Raw genomic sequence first — 17555 nt, 5'->3', positions numbered from 1 at the left:
ATAAACTGTGGTTCATAATGAATGGACACACTGATTTCTTCTAAGTTGTTTCTGTTTACAAGTCCAAACATTTTTATTCATTTTAAATTAATATCTTGAATATTTTTCCTTTGTGGTTTCCTGTGTTTTCCAAATGTTCTTCAGTGATGAGGAAATTAGAAAATACTTTAATAAAATTAGTGGGGTTTTTTGTTGTTGTTTTGTTTTGTTTTTTAAAGTAAGTTAAAGAACAGCCGGGTTTACTCAGGGCCCAACAGAATGGAAATAAAACGATGCTGTGGTGCCATCTAGTGACACTGAGGTGACAAAGCCAAGATAAGTCTGAAAGCTTAAAACTGCCAGGGGCCAAGGAGTCCTCCCAAGGCTCTGGGGAGAGGAGACTTCTTTCTCATTTCCCAGAATCCCTGAGGTCCTCAGGGGAAGGCGAGTGTCTTCAATTACAAATGGGCAGGAGGTGCCAACTGTCCCCCCACCTTGCCTTACCTGACAGTAATTCTGACACTTTGGAGAAGGGAGCTGGAGATGGGATAGGCTGGGTGGGGTCCCTGCCATCAGGGGTGGAGAGTACTGGAAGTAGCTCCTGACTCACCTACACACCTGACAGGTGGGATACTTCTTGTCCTGCACTCTGCTGAGGGGACTACGGGAGCGGGTGCCATATTCAGGTCACCGCAGTGAGTGAAATTCAGCGGAAGAAACAATCCCCGTTAGAATCTCAAGACACAGAGCTGGAGGTGCAGGGAGTCGACAGGCCAGGTGTGACCGTGGACACCTGCTCTTTGTGGCAAGTCCCGTTGTTCAGAGTTGCACTTAGAGTCTTGGCCCATCACAGGCCAAGTCCCTGGCACCACCCAAAACTGTCATGTTCTCTTGCGCAGCAGAGCCAAGGTAGCAGGAATGTTCAGGGAAATTATGAAAGGTGGCAAACGCTGGTGCCATTCTGACACTATGACAATAGAAATAGGGATTTCTTCACTTCTTTCTCTAATCAGAGGGCTCAGGGGTCAGCAGATGACTTCCACTCTTCCTTGGGGTTCAGGTGCCACTTTCCTCATCGTCTCTCCCCTCTTCGGCCATTCCTTCCTTTTGGTCACAAAGTCCCATTCCTTTTACCTCTGGGACCTGTGGCATCTCTGGGGGTCCGGCCGCTCCTCTCCACCTGATGCATCTTGCCCCCAAGAGCTGCAACAGCTCCCTGCCCTCTTCAGGGTCTGCCCCGCACTGCAGCTCTGGCAATCCTGAACGATTCTTTTTCTTTTTTCTTTTCTTTTCTCTTTTCTTTTCTTCTTTCTTTCTCTTTCTTTCTTTCTTTCTTTTTTTGGTAAGTAGGTATGGTTGATTAAGTCACTCTACTTTTTTTCTTTTCTTTTTTTTTAATTTATTTGAGAAAGAGAGTGAGCACAGAGGGAGAATGAGAGGGAGAAGCAGACTCTGTTGAGCAGGGAGCCTGGCATGGGGCTTGTTCCCAGGACCCTGAGTTCATGAGCTGAGCTGAAGGCAGACGTTGAACAAACGAAACAACCCAGGCACCCCTATTTTTCTCTTTAAGATTTATTTAAGAGAGAGAGTGTGTGTGTGTAAATGTGCAGGGGTAGGGTAGGGACAGAAGGAAAGGGAGAGAGACAACCTCCAGAAGACTGTGCTGAAAGAGGAGCCCAGTGTGGGGTTTGATCTCATGATCCTGAGATCATGACCTGAGCAGAAACCAAGAGCCAGTCATTTAACTCAGAGCCACCAGATGCCCCTAAGTCACTCTACTTCTAAAATTCTTTCATGACTTCCTTGCTCTTAGGATTGATTCCAAATCCTTAATGTGACTTACAGGCAAGCCCTTCTAAATCTGGCCCCTGCCTATTTCTCCTGTCTCCTCTTCTGCCAGCCATCCACATCCCACATTCCTGCCAGCACACACCACCACCCTGATCTCAGGCACCCACCCACCCCCTCCCCAACTTCTTCCCTCTATCAAGTCTCAGCATACATCACATCTCCCAGGGGACATTCCTTCACCCAAGACCAGGGTGGGTCCCTTTTTCAATTTTACTCCCCAAGTGCCCTGCTCTGTCCTGCCTCCATGCCAGCAGCATACCTCAGTTTCTTGTTGCATAGCCGCCTTCCCTGCAGGAATGTGACTGTCTGGGGCTGGGGCCATGTGGATCTTGTTGACCTTATTTCCAGCTGCAGCCCTAGGCCAAACACAGAGCCTGGCACATTAAGGCAGCAGCTGAGAGTCCTAGTTGAGAGCTTGGTGTGAGAGACAGGTGAATGCAGGTTCAAATTTGGTACAGGAGACTTCTCTCTGTTGCTCCATAGATACTTAATGAGTGAATGAAATAATGAATTAGTGACCCAAAATGGCATTTGACATAGTTAATGTTACTTATTTATATATTTAAAGATTTTATGAGAGATATAGAGACTGAGAGCATGAGCAGGGGGAGGGGCAGAGGGAAGAGAAGCAGGTGCTCCATTGAGCAGGGAGCTGGAAGCAGGCTCAATTCCAGGACCGCGGAATCATGACCTGAGCCAAAGGCAGATACTTAACCGACTGAGCCACCCAGGCACCCCTGACATGGTAATTTTAAAGCCAGATGAAAGAACCTTCCATCTTACTTACGTAAAAAAGAAAGGAAAAACCTAAATTTTAAGGGTATATCACAAATCCAAGTAGAAATTTATGTGAATCAACTGTCTCCTTGGTAGGTGGTCTGTGCATCATGTAATATAGGGCAGGGCACCCCCGTAATTTCATTTCCCCTGCACCTGGGCTTGCCCTGTGAGACAGGGAGCGCACATGGGAGCCCTCCTGTTGTCACATACAGCTGACAGGACTCTGTGCAAATCTTCTACGCTCAGCACAGGTGTCCTGCCCAGAACGTCCCCCTCCCCACACACGTGCAGAATGGCAGAGGCATAGTGGGCTGAGGAAGCCCAGGGCCCCTCTTTTATCCTGCAAAGAAGGAAACTTACCTGAAGAGTGATGGGACAAAGGAGGACCGGTCTGGCCTCGCATCAACTGCATCTGGGCTTTCTGAGTCCCCAGCTGCCTGCTCCATACCACAGTCTTGATCATCTGCCATCTGGAAAGAGAAAAACAAACCAGAACATTGGTATCTAGCGGCATTGCTGGCCTCAGGATATTTTTAAGCAGCACTTCCTAGGTGTTAACAGTTTTTAATTAAACCTGGAGGTGAGCAATCTTGCATACACAGGCTCTAGGGCTATTGCATCAACAATTCATTCAAATGCTTGAGCACCAACTTTATTTCAGGCACTGTTCCAGAGATGGATGAGACAGCAGCAAAGGAAACAAAATCTGTGCCCTTAGGGAGCTTCTCATCCGACATCCAAGATTTTGTTAAAAGTTCCCTGTGTATAAGAAGCTGTGGATTTTTTGTTTCTTGGGTGATCTATAAAGAACTTCTTAAAATCAACACCCAAGAAACAAAAAACCCAATCATGAAATCGGCAGCAGACATGAACAGAAATTTCTCCAAAGAAGACATATACATGGCCAACATGCATATGAGAAAATGCTCTGCATCACTTGCCATCCAGGAAATACAAATCAAAACCACAATGAGATACCACCTCACACGGGTGAGAATTGCGAAAATTAACAAGGCAGGAAACAACAAATGTTGAAGAGGATGTCGGGAAAGGGGAACCCTCTTGCACCGTTGGTGGGAATGTGAACTGGTGCAGCCACTCTAGAAAACAGTGTGGAGCTTCCTCAAGAAGTTAAAAATAGAGCTACCCTATGAACCAGCAATTGCACTACTGGGGATTTGCCCCAAAGATACAGATGCAGTGAAACAGCAGGACACCTGCACCCCAATGTTCATAGCAGCAAGGTCCACAATAGCCAAACTGTGGAAGGAGCCATGATGTCCTTCAACAGGTGAATGGATAAAGAAGATGTGGTCTATATACACAATGGAATATTACTCAGCCATCAGAAGAGATGAATACCCATCATTTGCTTTGACGTGGATGGAACTGGAGAGTATTATGCTGAGTGAAGTAAGTCAATTGGAGAAGGACAATCATCATATGGTTTCACTCATACGTGGGATATAAGAAATAGTGAAAGGGATTATAAGGGAAAAGAGAGGGAACTGAGTGGGAAAAATTAGAGAGGGAGACAAACCATGATAGATTCCTAACTCTGGGAAACAAATAAAGGGTTGTGGAAGGGGAGGTGGGTGAGGGGATGGGGTAACTGGGTGATGGGCATTGAGGAAGGCACTTGATGGGATGAGCACTGGGTGTTATACTATATGTTGGCAAATTGAATTTAAATTAAAAAAATGAAAAAAAAATAAATAAATTTAAAAAATGTTTTAAAAAAAACAAGAAGCTGTGGAAAGTCCATCAAGGTCTGTAGCAACAAGAAACTCCCCCCATATTTCTGACAGGCTATAAAGTGCTCAGCCTTTTCCTGGCATCACTCAAACCCAATTAAAAAACAGTAGGAATCTGGGATGTAAGCTTTCTGTATTAGATTCTTTTATTACATGTTTCTACCAAAATAGATTTCCAGCAAGTTATTTTCCTACTCAAGAATCTTCAAGAGATCCCTACCGTCTAAAAAGTTCAAATCTGGGGCACCTGGATGGCTCAGTGGTTGAGCATCTGCCTTTGGCTCAGGTTGTGATCCTGGGGTCCTGGGGTCCTGGGATCGAGTCCTATATCAGGCTTCTCACAGGGAGCCTGCTTCTCGCTTTGCCTACGTCTCTGCCTCTCTCTGTGTCTGTGTCTCTCATGAATAAATAAATAAAATCCTCAAAAAAATAAAAACAAAAAAACAAAAAAACCCCCCCAAAGTTCAAATCTAAACTGATCTCCCTAGATTTTAAGACCCTTCATCATGGGATCCCTGGGTGGCTCAGTGGTTTAGCGCCTGCCTTAGGCCCAGGGCGTGATCCTGGAGTCCTGGGATCGAGTCCCGCATCAGGCTCCCTGCATGGAGCCTGCTTTCCCTCTGCCTGTGTCTCTGCCTCTCCCTCTCTCTCTCTCTCTGTCTCTCATGAATAAATAAATAAAACCTTAAAAAAAAAAAAAAAGACCCTTCATCATCTAGTACTGGAGTCTGCAAACTATGCCCACCACTTGTTTTTACAAATAAAGTTTTACTGAAAAACAAAGATACCCATTCGTTTATATATTGCCTATGGCTGCCTTCCTTTCACAACCAGAATTGAGCAATTGTGATCGAGACCATGTGGCCTAAGAAGCCTAGAATATTTACTACCTGGCCCTTTACAGAAAAAGTAGGGTCTCCTACTAATCTACTACTTTCTCTACTTCAAAGAGTTAAAAATAACAGTAAGAATAGAAACTGACTGGGGTCCCTGGATGGCTCAGTTGGTTGAACTTCTGGTTTCCAGCTCAAGTAATGATCTCAGGGTGCTGGGATTGAGCCCCACGTCAGACTCCCTGCTCTGTGTGGAGTCTGCTTCTCCCTCTCCCTCTGCCCCTCCCCCCTGCTCGTTTGTCTTCTCTCTCTCTCTCTCAAATAAATAAAATCTTAAAAAAAGAATAAAAACTGACTCATTATTTATGTGTTTTATAAGCATTATCTTATTTAATATTCTCAATAATGCTGTTAGACCACCCCTGTGATCACTGCTTTTTGACACATGAGGTAGGTGAGGCAAGAAAAAGTTACATAGCTTGTCCCAAGCTACATAAATAATTAATAGTAAGACTTTGATTTGAAGCCAGCCATATCCACCCCAGAGGACCTCCCCCCCTTTACTATCATACCATGCACCCTCTCAGTGTCCTGAAGCATATTATGTTCATTTCAGGTTCTATCAGGGCTCATAGTTCTTTCTGGAAGTCACCACCTGTACATTCACTGGACATGACATCTTTGCCCAGCTCACTAATAAACAGTTTTCAGAATTCAGCTTAAATGTCACCTCCATAGGGAGGTCCGCCTTAATTACACCGATCTCATCAGCTCCTCCCACCCCCTTTCTCCCTGCCTTCTATTTTCACTCTGCTTATTGTTCAGCTCAAACACAACAATTCTAATCTCATCAGGGCAGAAGCACCCAACACACAAAAGGTGCTTACTGAATAAATATTAATTGAATGGAAAGCTGGAAGAAACCAATGTCCCAAGGGAGGAGAAACAGCCAAAAGGGATGTAACAGGTTGGGAGCAGAGCCTGTGCTAAAGTCCTTTTTCCTAAATCACGTCCTGTTTCCTTCCTGATGAAGGGCTCAACTTTTAGTAATGGAGGAAAGCCCCTCCAGGGCCCAATTTCTTCTGTTTTGATCTCTGAGAGATTGTAGACTGGGCCACAGTTGGCAAATGCAGGTCTGCATTCCCGTTAGGCTCACCCTGGGATGTTTTCACTGTCGGAGAACAAGAAGGCATCCACTTGACAGAACACATTGTGCCCCAGAGCACAAGTAAGGACTTCTGGAGGTGGGAAGGAGAAGGAATCCAGCTTGAGAGGAGGCGCCCAAGATGTCAACATGCCCACCTCATGGAATTCTGAGTGGCATTATCATGTCACCTTGCAGCTTACCTTAGTGGGGTGAAGAGAATGGGGGTGGGGGGGGGAGAGGTCCCACAGCAGCTCTCTACAATGACTGAGAGGAGCCATGTGGCCAACTTGTTTTTCAACACCTCATGAGCCCCCCCCACCATTGCCACCAATGAGTGGCTGGTTGGTGGCAGATTTTTCAGATTAGAGTGCAATGTTTCTTGAGAACAGAGATAGCCCCGTCCCTAAATCAAATACACATAAATTCAGGCATGCAGAAACTCTTCATAGTTTTTTTTTTAATTTTTTTTTTTTTTTATTTATGATAGTCACAAAGAGAGAGAGAGAGAGAGGCAGAGACACAGGCAGAGGGAGAAGCAGGCTCCATGCACCGGGAGCCCGACGTGGGATTCGATCCTGGGTCTTCAGGATCACGCCCTGGGCCAAAGGCAGGCGCTAAACCGCTGCGCCACCCAGGGATCCCCTCTTCATAGTTTTCATTTCATCTCCTTTATGCAGACTTAGTTACTTTTCTTTTTTTTTAATATTTTATTTATTTATTCATGACAGACACAGAGAGAGAGAGAGAGAGAGAGAGAGAGAGAGAGAGAGGCAGAGACACAGGCAGAGGGAGAAGCAGGTTCCATGCAGGGAGCCTGACGTGGGACTCGATCCCGGGTCTCCAGGATCATACCCCGAGCTGAAGGCGCCGCTAAACCGCTGGGCCACCGGGGCTGCCCCGACTTAGTTACTTTTCATGGGCATTGTTGTTAGCAAAGCACAGAAACATTTTAAAAGATAACAAGTTAAAGTCATACAAGATTCATCAGAAAAAGACACTACCTCTGACATGTGGTCTTTAAGCCTTGAGCCTTTTGCGGATGCTAACAATGTGACCAACTTTTTAAAAAGGACAATCCTAAGCAAACAGCTCCTAAGAAAGCCAGATGTTTGTTCTGATGTTGCGGGGAATGCTGAGAAGAGTTTTGGCAACTCCCCTTCATTCACTCATTGAATATTTATTGGGGGGATAACACAGCAGGTTGTGTGCTAGGAGCAGAGGATGAAGCTGGGACCACATTGACCTGGTGCTGCCTTGACAGGGAGCAGGTTTTAATAAAAGGATGGCACAAATGTCGAGCTACCCTGTGGTGAGTGCCGCAGGGACCAACCATCCGAAGCCATACCAGGGGACCCTCCTGAGCCTCGGAGGAATTAAGGAGGGCTCTCAGGGAAGGAGATATTTGACCTGAGGTTTGAGAAGGGGAAGCAGAGAGGGCAGGGATGGGGTGCTGCAGGCAGAGGGGAACTGCACACACGCTCCATCAAAGCAGGGGTGCAGCTTAAAGTCCTTGTCCTTCCCAGCCACATGGAGGGGACTTTGGACTTGGCTACCAAGACATAAAATTCAGTCTCACTTCTATGGTTCAGTGTGGGAGGCTTTCCATGAGCTTTCCCCCCAAACACTAGGCAAGAAGGGTCTTCCGTCTGAAACCTACAGCTTCTTTCTGGATTGATGCTGAGCACTGTGTAGGGTGACAGCAAACATTCAGTGACTTTCTTACTCCCATGAGGCCAGGCTTGATTTCTGGGGAAAATCAAGTTCACCCAGAACAAGGGTGCTGACCCAGCAGGGTGCCTGATGTCGGCCACATCATTTCAGCCAAGCCAAGATGTGGTGTTGACCCTGTATTTCCACTCATACTCAGAGCCCACCAGGAAAATCTATCTATCTCAGCTCTGCTGTGCCTAGATGGGGCAGGCCTAGTGTTGTTTTCCAGTGTTCATCCTCTTTTAGGGTTCAGGCCATAAAGAACAGTCAGCACACAAGTGCTCCTGCTCATCCAACAGCGCATCTGTCTTCAATTACACGTGTCGATCTTCTCTCTAAATGAATCAGTACGTGATGCACATAAAGCACTAGCACTGCCAGGAGCTCCACGTAAGCACTCCCGGTTAGCTCTTGTCATCCTTATTGTCATTAGTATCCAGTAAGATTCGAACTCTTTGCGAACAGAGAGTGTATCTCAACTAGAGTGTATCTTAATTACCCTTTTTTGTTTCAGTTATAGAAAAGTTCTGGACAGAACATAGTGGACACTCAATAAATCTTTCTTTTGGGCAGCCCTGGTGGCTCAGCGGTTTAGCGCCGCCTGCAGCCCAGGGCATGATCCTGGAGACCCGGGATCGAGTTCCACGTCAGGGTCCCTGCATGGAGCCTGCTTCCCTCTCTGCCTCTCTCTCTCTCTCTCTGTCTCTCTCATGAATAAATAAATAAAATCTTAAAAAAATATAAATAAATCTTTCTTTTTTTTTCTTTTAAGAGAAGGATGGGGGGAATTGGCAAAGGGAGAGCAGAGAGACAGATCTTAAGCAGGCTCCATGCCCAGTGCCGTGCCTGATGCAGCGGCTGGATCCTGAGATCATGACCCGAGCTGAAATCAAGAGTTGAATGCTTAACTGACTGAGTCACCCAGCTGTCCCGATAAATATTTTTTTAATAAATGTTTTAATTAAAATATACTTAAAATGTTTAAATCATTCAGTGTCTGAATAAATTATTGACACAGGACAGAGAACACAACCAAGTTGAGAGCCCAGTCATGGGAAGAGCAGATCAGGGATTAAACTGGCTCCTCCATCTACTAGCCATGGGACCTTGAACAAAGGGGCTCAATTTCTTTGAGCCTCAGCTTCCTCATCTGTGAATTGGGAAGATAATGATGCCTAAGTCACAGGCTGTGAGATGAATGGAAAAACGCATGTAAAGTACTAAGTACAGTATAGCACATTCTAGATGTTCAATAAACATTCCTTATTATCGCCACTGTCAGCAGAACTCAAGACCAAGAACACATTCAACTGCCAACCTTCACGGATATTTTAAGCAGCTTTTACAGAGAATGAAAAAATATTTCTCTGGTGATTGTTCCTAAACATGTTTTAACAGGCGACTGGTACATATCTGGTAGGAAATCACTTCTGGCTATATCCTGAACTTTTTTTCCATGAGTGGGAGGACTCATTGCATCTACTTCCTCTGAAAAGTGGCATAACGCAACTTGCCCCCACTCTTGCCCCAGTGAAGACAATCTCCCTAAAAGGCTCAAAGAGAAGCAGCCCTGAGGACCTTTCACCTTTGGCACTTGGAGAAGGCGCCCCTGGTACTTGGGTACCCCTGTCACCAGAGGCTCGCAGCACTGCTAGGAGGCTGGAGCCCCTGCCCATTGCAGAAGAAACCTGGGTTTCTTCAGAGAGTTTAAGTAACCTGCCCAAGGCCACACAACTAACAGGAAGCAGAGGTGGATTATGAACCCAGGTGAGGGCTGTTCATAGGGGCTGAAGGTCAGCAGCCCCTGAAGGAGGAAATAGGCTGTAAGTAAATAAAGGACAGGGCCACACAGTCCACCAGAGCAAGAGTTCAAGGGAAGAGCCTGAGCATGGCCCACACAGAGTAACCCACAGGTAATTTTACTGCTCCGTTACGATAAACTTGAACACAACGGTGAAAGGTTGCAAGGTCGACTGTGGTCCTGTTTTTTTCACCTCCTCAAGAGATCTTCAAGGGCCCTGCACCAGCGGCCCCAGGCAGGAGGTCAGCAGCTCCTGCACACTGAGCCCTGACCCAGGCCCTCCTGCTATATGCACCGGTGACCAACTTCCATCCTCCCGGCGCCCCCCAGGCCGCGATCAGCACCGTTCCCATTTGACAGACGGGCACAGCGAGGCCCGCGGCTGACTTAGAGCGGCGCGGGGACCAGCGCCCAGGGTGGTCCGACAGCGGGGCGCTCGCGGTCAGCCGGGCGAGACCGCCACCCCCTCCCTCCCGGCTCCCTCCACGCCCCCTTTCCCAAAAGCCGAGCTGCAGGGCTGTCCCGGCCCGCGGCCAGCAGGGAACCGAGGGCCGGCTGGGCTGGGCTGGGCTGGGCTGGGCTGGGCTGGGCGGAGCGGAGCGAGCTGGGCCGGGCCCTCTCCCCGGACTCGGCGCGAGGGGGGCCGCGAGGTTACCGTGTCCGCAGCGGCGGGCGGCGGGCGGCGGGGCTGGCGTCCGTCTCGGTCCCTCCGCGGATAGGGTCTGGGGCCGCCCGCAAGAAAGCGAAAGTGAAAGCCCGGGCGGCCGAGGGCGGAGTCGCGCGGGCCAGTCCCCGGGGCGGGGCGGGGTCGGGGGCGGAGCCGGGGTCGGGGCGGGGCCTGGGAAGGGGCGGGGCTGGAGGCGGGGGCGGGGCTTGAGGCGGGGCCCGGGGGCGGGGCTGGGGGCGGGGCCGGGGCCCGGGAGCGGAGTCGTGCGGGCCAGTCCTCCGGGCGGGACGGAGCCGGGGCCGGGGGCGGGGCCGGGGGGGCGGGGCCTGGGCCGGGGGCGGGGCCCGGGGGGCGGAGTCGCGCGGGCCAGTCCCCCGGGCGGGTCGGGGTCGGGGTCTGGGGCGGAGCCGGGGGCGGGGCCTGGGGGCGGGGCCGGGGCCTGGGGGCGGGGCCGGGGCCTGGGGGCGGGGCCGGGGCCCGGGGGCGGAGTCGCGCGGCCAGTCCTCCGGGCGGGACGGAGCCGGGGCCGGGGGCGTGGCCGGGGGCGTGGCCGGGGGCGGGGCCGGGGCACCTCCTCCCGCTCCCGCGGCCGCGCTCTCCCCGCGGTGTCTCGCGCGCCCCGAGGCCCGCCCCCACGCGCGCCCGCGCCCTGCAGAACGCGGCGGGCCGCGCGCGTGGCGGGGGACGTGGCAGGCGCCCGGGCGCAGTTGGCCGCGCCCCCGGACGGCGCCCTCGGAGAGTTGGGAGAGTTCTCCCGCAGCCCCGGGAGAGCACCTGCACCTGCTGAGCCCGCGGCGGCGCCCGCAGCGACCCGGGGGCGCGCTCTGCACACCGGCCGCGCGCCGAAGAGCGCGCCCCGCGGACTCGGCGGCGCTCGAGGACCGGGCGCCCGCCGGGCTCCCCGCCTCCTCCCCTCCCGCTGCGGCCCCCGTCCGCACCCCCACTCGGGCCTCCGCACCCGCCGCGGGGACCCCGTTCCCACAGCCAGACGGCGTTTCCCCCGCCGGGCCCCCGACCCTGGGAAGGGGGTGCTCGGCGCCCGCAGCACTGGAGTCCCCGTCTCCGGGGCCGGCCTGGAGCCGCCGGTGGGCGTGCGGTGTCCACTCGCGGGGGCGGCAGGACTCGAACTCCGCTCTCGGGTGGCGAGCTCCCGCCTCGCAGCGCGGCGAACTTGCCGGAGGTCCCTCCAGAGTAGTGAGCGCCCCCAAGTGCCGGCCACTGGGCATGGGGCCGTGACCCGGCCCACCGCGGGCGGGGCCTGCACGCCCCTGGTCCCGCCCCCCGCCCGGCTGCTGCTCCCACAGCCCCGCACTCTGCCTTTCTTCACCCTTGGGCCGAAGCCGGCGCCTGCAATGCCTTTCTCTCCAAGACGCCTCTGGGACAGCAACTAATTAACTAATGACGCGTTGAGGCTCTGAGAAGAAAGGACACTTTTTAAAAAAAAAAGATTTTGTTTATTTATTCATGATAGACATAGAGAGAGAGGCAGAGACACAGGCAGAGGGAGAAGCAGGCTCCATGCAGGGAGCCCGATGTGGGACTCGATCCCCGGCCTCCAGGATCACGCCCCGGGCCAAAGGCAGGTGCTGGACCACTGAGCCACCCAGGGATCCCCAAAATGACACTTTTATTTATACCAGAAATAATTGCGTTTAAAGAACTTCCTGGGCCTTGAATGAATGGAAACCTTCATGGCGTGAGATCGGGCAAGAACCACATCTTGTCTTTTTGTTTGCTTGCTTTATCCTGGGCCTCAGACTTCAGTATTGTCTCTAGGATCTCGCCCAGGTGAGGACACTTTCTTGACTTAAGAAAGACTGGCCCCAGGTAAGTGTCAGGGCGTAATTATAATTTATTAACTTCTGCAAAAATTTTAAGCAGTCTCGTTACTTTTCCACTGACTGTGGAATAGGCCGAAAGTTTGTGTGCCTCACTCCCATTCATGTGTTGAAACTTGATGCTCAACGTGATGGTATTAGGAGTTGGGGCTTTTGGGAAGTGCTTAAATCATGAGGATGGAGACCTGGTGAGTGGGATTAGTGCCCTTCTAAAAAGAGGCTGGACAGAGCTTTCTGGTTCTTTCTACCCTCTGAGGATGTAAGCAGAAGTTACTGTTTGCATCCCCAGGGAGGGCTCTTACCAGAAGCTTGTTATGCTGTCACCCTGATCTTGGACTTTCTAGCCTCCAGAATGGTGAGAAATCAATTTTTGGTGTTTATAAGCTACACGGTCTGTAGTATTTTGTTATAGCAGCCCAGACTGGCTAAGACAGGCTGCACTACTCTATCAATCATGTTTCTGAAATGTAAGTGGTAACTGAGTCCTGTAGACACTGAGATAATTTGCTTTTTGAAGGAATTTATTGTGAATCATTTAAGAAATGAAAACTCCCTATCAGTAAAGAAAATTAGTTACTGATCCATAAATTTAATTTAAATTAAATTTTTTGCAAGTTATTCATGAAAGAGAGTGAAACACAATGTTAGATTTTGGAAAGGGCTTTAGCAACAAATCCCTCTGCTCATTTTATAGGAAAAGAATCTGAGGCTCAGAGGAGTGGCCCCTATCCCAGACTTGGCTAGCGGCAGAGCCAGGACCAGGTTGCCTAAAAAATAATGAATTTTCCATTCACAAGAAGGCTCTAGCTACCATAGGTTATATAATGCAAACGTTAAAACGTACTGCACACAGGAATTCATTGCTGGCTCAGGAAAGATATGTTTTTTTTTTTTAAGAATTTATTTATTTATTCATGAGAGACAGAGAGAGAGACAGACACAGGCAGAGGGAGGAGCAGACTCCATGCAGGGAGCCCGATGTGGGACTCGATCCCAGGACTTCAGGATCATGCCCTGAGCCAAAGGCAGATGCTCAACCACTGAGCCACTCAGGTGTCCGTAGAAAGATGGTTTGAAGGAAAACTTTTTTTTTTTCTTTTTCAGTTCCTTAGTTCTTTCTTTTTGCACTTTCTTTCTGGTCTGGGGAACTGCAAAGTTATTGTTCACAGTATTAACAAATAAAATCGTGGGGCAATGGAAGGGAAGAAATAATTTTGAATTTTTCCCTTATAGTAATTATACTTTGGATCTAAAAGACAATTCTAACTATTTCATGTATCTCTCCAATCTTGGCCCATGTCATTGTTTTAAGCTTCCTTTCCATACTCACATGATTGCCACATGAGTCTTCCTCTTCACCCCAGAAAAATCCCCCAACCTGATTATTCAGACGGTTTCCTGAGGGCTAGCCTCGTGGGTGCTCCTGGGCTGGTCCCTCTGGCACTTTCTTCTGGTCCTTCCTTCCAGCCCTCGTGAGCCCTCCTCCCAATAGGCACAGCACCCCCAAGGAGTGCCACCGGTGATACTTCTCCCATTCTTCATAGCACAGCTCAGGCCAGGCTGCAGGAGGAAGAGGTTTTGCTTCCTGGTTCTGGTGTGTCTGGTGTGCTCCTGGAGAACCAGGTTCTTATAGAAGTTTCCCCAGTGCCCAGCTACTGCTATGCTTGGTAGTCAGCAGAACCCAGCAACATTGGCACTCCTTCAGATGCTTTTGTAGCAGAATTCTCCCATTGAGAATTCATACCTCCCTATGAACAGCTCTCTCTAGTATCCAGAGGGTAGGCTTCCAGAAAGTTCTAGAGGACAAATTTCTAGCAAGTTCCACCAGAGTGGCACCACAGTGACTTCTCTGCCATCTAGTGAGCCACAGCCATACTCTCCAACAAGATTTGGATCTCAGCCTTGGGGTAGGGAGGGTGGGGTGCTCTCTATCCCAGCTCTAAGTTGGGGTAGCTGTTATGTTATGTTATGTTATGTTATGTTCCCACAGTGGTAAATAGCTCAGAATAATACATTTGACTTTATTAGCTCTTCTTTCTCTGGCTCACTCAAACTCTCACTCCTGCCTTATGGAAGCACTCCCCAAATAAACTATGTGCATCCAAGTCCTTGCCTCAAGCTCTGCTTTTGAGGGAACCTAAACTAAGGTTGACACCCCCCTCCCCCCTCCCCAGCATTGGAGGAACAACTCCAGTCCAAGCAAAGTGACATGGCAAAGGGTAGGGAGATTTCTCCTCATTCTGAATTGGTCATCTCTGCAATTTTAAAACCATTTCACATCCACGGCCCTGGAGGGCACTGGAAATGACTCAGAGCCAGGAAGAATTACCTCATATTCTGGATGACAGAACCAAGGTACCAAAAGATCTTGCCCAGCTGAAGCCAGGGGGCCACCCTCAACTGGAGGAAATTGAAGAGCTGAGTAAGTGCTGTGTTTAAGTTCAAAAAGAAAATAAATTACACACATACTGAACACGACCGCCATTAATATAAAACAAAATGTGGGGTTTTTCACTGATCACAATCTCCCTACGAGTCAAGACTTTAAAAAGTCAAAGAAACATGGGGCAGTGTTGGCAGAAGCATCCAAACTGACGACCAGGACTCTCCACTGTCTGGCCCTGGGTCACCACAACCCAGCCCAAGTCCTGGGCTCTCTGCTGATCAGACAGCCTATGAGACCCCTCTCAGGAGGCACGTTAGATTGATGCAGCTTCACCTGTCTCAGGACCTGTGTCTGCTTGTGCCCATCCAGCCCCAGCAGGGGCAGCTAGCTCAGTGTGAGCTTCCATCTTCACAGGGGCACGGCCAACAGTATCTTTGGCCTTCTGTTGCCCCTGCTTTCTTCCCCTGTTGCTGTTGAGGCATGATGCTGGGGGATGCCATGAGCATACACAGAGCATGGACGTGCAGGGTATAACTTTCACCAAAGGGAGACAGGCCCATAGATACACTCTTCCGCCTTCCTTCCCATAGCAGGTGTTCCCTGTAGCAGTTGTTTATATGGCCTCTTGGAAGATGGGGATCAAGCAGTCCAATGCACCTCACATCAGCTCGTGGCTACTTTGACAATTAACCTTCCTATTGACTGTCACCTCTCTCCTGCGTCCTTACTTCTGCTCCCTGGGACAACCCCTCTGAATAAAGTCCTTGAACATGTTCTTTGCCTCATGTTGTGTTTTCTGGAACCCAAGCTAAAATGCGCTGAACCAATCCCAAAAGCCACAGGAATGTAGTGTGCTCATCAGCTAAGTCTTGAATGGGCTGAGGTAGTCACTGTGGCGGGCAGGTGGAGGGTACCTCTAGGGGATGTGAACGGGGTGGGATAGACGAGGGAGAGGTGGCCCATGGTCCCTTCCAGGCAAACAAGGGCCATGTGGATCTTACCCCAGCAGTGAGTGGTCACTGATGGTGTCCATTTCCAGTTCACTGGGGTTGTTTCTCCTCATGACTTCTGACACCTAATAGATGCCTTTTAAAAGCAGAAGTGATGGTACAAGTCAAATTCAAGCTGCTTCATTCTGGTAATTCTTGTTTTCATGAAGGTGACTGAGAAGCAGCAGCCACTGTCCTGGACAGTCACACCTTAGATGGAGAAGTGTTACATGGCCTTTACCTTAAATGAAACCTGACTGTAATTCTTCATCCCTCTGGACTGGGGTGGACTCCTTTCTCAGTGGTTCCTGGGACTTGTAGCCAGCTTCCCAGATCAAGCCTGAGAAGCCCGGTACAGAGAAGAACATAGGCTTTGCTCTTTGTTGTTCACATTCTCTTCAGGTGCCCTGTACCACCTGCCAGCATGGAAGTCTCCCAGAGCCAGGAGTCCCACCTAGGGTCTTCTTCCTGCTGAAAAAGCAGCCTTGGGCCCCACCATCTATCCGTGGGAGCCTCAGACTGCAGACTCTCCTTAGTGTCGGTGCATTTTTCACCTGCTTTACACCCCCACACACACCCTCACTGACTTCTCTCCACCTAGGGACCCCCAGCTATCATCGCAGAGCATTTGGACCAAAGGTCACTAAGTGGTAGCCTGGCCAAGTCCTGGACCCTCTACTGTCCACCCCCTGCCTCACTCCCAGAGCATTTGCAAAACAGGGACTTTGATGTGTAAATGCAGGTATTCGGCTTTTCTGGAAAAGTCACAGTATTTGGCAGCTCTGGGTACTGATTCCCTCATGATAAGTTGGCTGGGACTGAAGAGTGGTTGTGCATCAGATGGGGTGTTGCCTGCCCATTTCGGAAGGTACCTACCATGACCTGTGACTTCACCTCTGGCCTCTGTAGGCATTTTGGTTAGAGTATTACATTTGTTTCATTGATTCAGTAAGTACTTACTGAGCATCTTTTCTGTGTCAGGCCTTGTTGTAAGTACTAGAGATAGAAATGACAAGGACCGGGATCCCATTTTGATGGAATTTATATTTTGATAGAGGAGACAGATAATTTTAAAAAGGAGAGATTCTAACCTTCAACATGTCAGGTGGTAGCTAACTGCAATTAAGAACATAAAGCAGAGTAAGGGTCATAGGAAGTAGTGAGCTGAGGGATTGCAATAGGTGAGGTGCTGTCTTTTGTAAGCTGTTTCTAGAAGGTCTGGTTAAGGTGACACATAGTGGATACTGAAGGCAATGGAGGGGCTTCATGATGCCAGGAAGAGAGGGTTTGTCTTTAAGCTGCCCCACCGCAGGCCTGGGAGACAAGAGAATAAACAGACAGACCTTGGAAAGACCAGGATAACATAGAGGCCAAAACACAGAGTTCTAGAGTGTGCTTGCCTTTTTTTTTTTTAAGATTTTATTTATTAATCCATGAGAGACACAGAGAGAGAGGCATAAACATAGACAGAGGGAGAAGCAGGCTCCCTGCAAGAAGCCCAATGTAGGACTCGATCCCAGGACCCGGGATCACTACCTGAGCCAAAGGCAGATGCCTAACCACTGAACCCCCCAGGAGCCCCCTAGTGTGTGCTTATCTTTGCATTCTAGTAGAAGCTAAAATCAAATGAATATCTTAATCAGTTTTTACCCTCACTGTTGTAAACATTTTTTAAATTGTTCTTTTTTTTTTTTAAAGATTACTTATTTGAGGGCAGCCCAGGTGGCTCAGCGGTTTAGTGCCGCCTTCAGCCCAGGGCCTGATCCTGGAGACCTAGGATTGAGTCCCATGTCGGGTTCCCTGCATGGAGCCTGCTTCTC

General features: G+C 49.7%; 1 protein-coding gene across 2 annotated transcripts in view; it reads right to left on the bottom strand.

Moving 5' to 3' along the window:
* CASP7 (caspase 7) overlaps nt 1-10655 on the bottom strand; it is a 30206-nt gene extending 19551 nt beyond the window's left edge. For both annotated transcript variants that reach the window (XM_025467272.3, XM_025467273.3), the window contains exons 1-2: nt 10511-10655; nt 2971-3080 (exon numbers count right to left, since the gene is read on the bottom strand). In XM_025467272.3, the coding sequence (XP_025323057.1) occupies nt 2971-3080 (110 nt within the window). In that variant the 5' untranslated portion in view covers nt 10511-10655. The remainder of the gene's footprint in view (nt 1-2970; nt 3081-10510) is intronic.
* Between the last annotated feature and the right edge of the window lie 6900 nt (nt 10656-17555).

Source organism: Canis lupus, chromosome 28 (genome assembly GCF_003254725.2).
Source record: "Canis lupus dingo isolate Sandy chromosome 28, ASM325472v2, whole genome shotgun sequence".
NCBI classification, from domain to species: Eukaryota; Metazoa; Chordata; class Mammalia; order Carnivora; family Canidae; genus Canis; species Canis lupus.
This window is presented reverse-complemented; position numbering and strand designations above follow the sequence as displayed.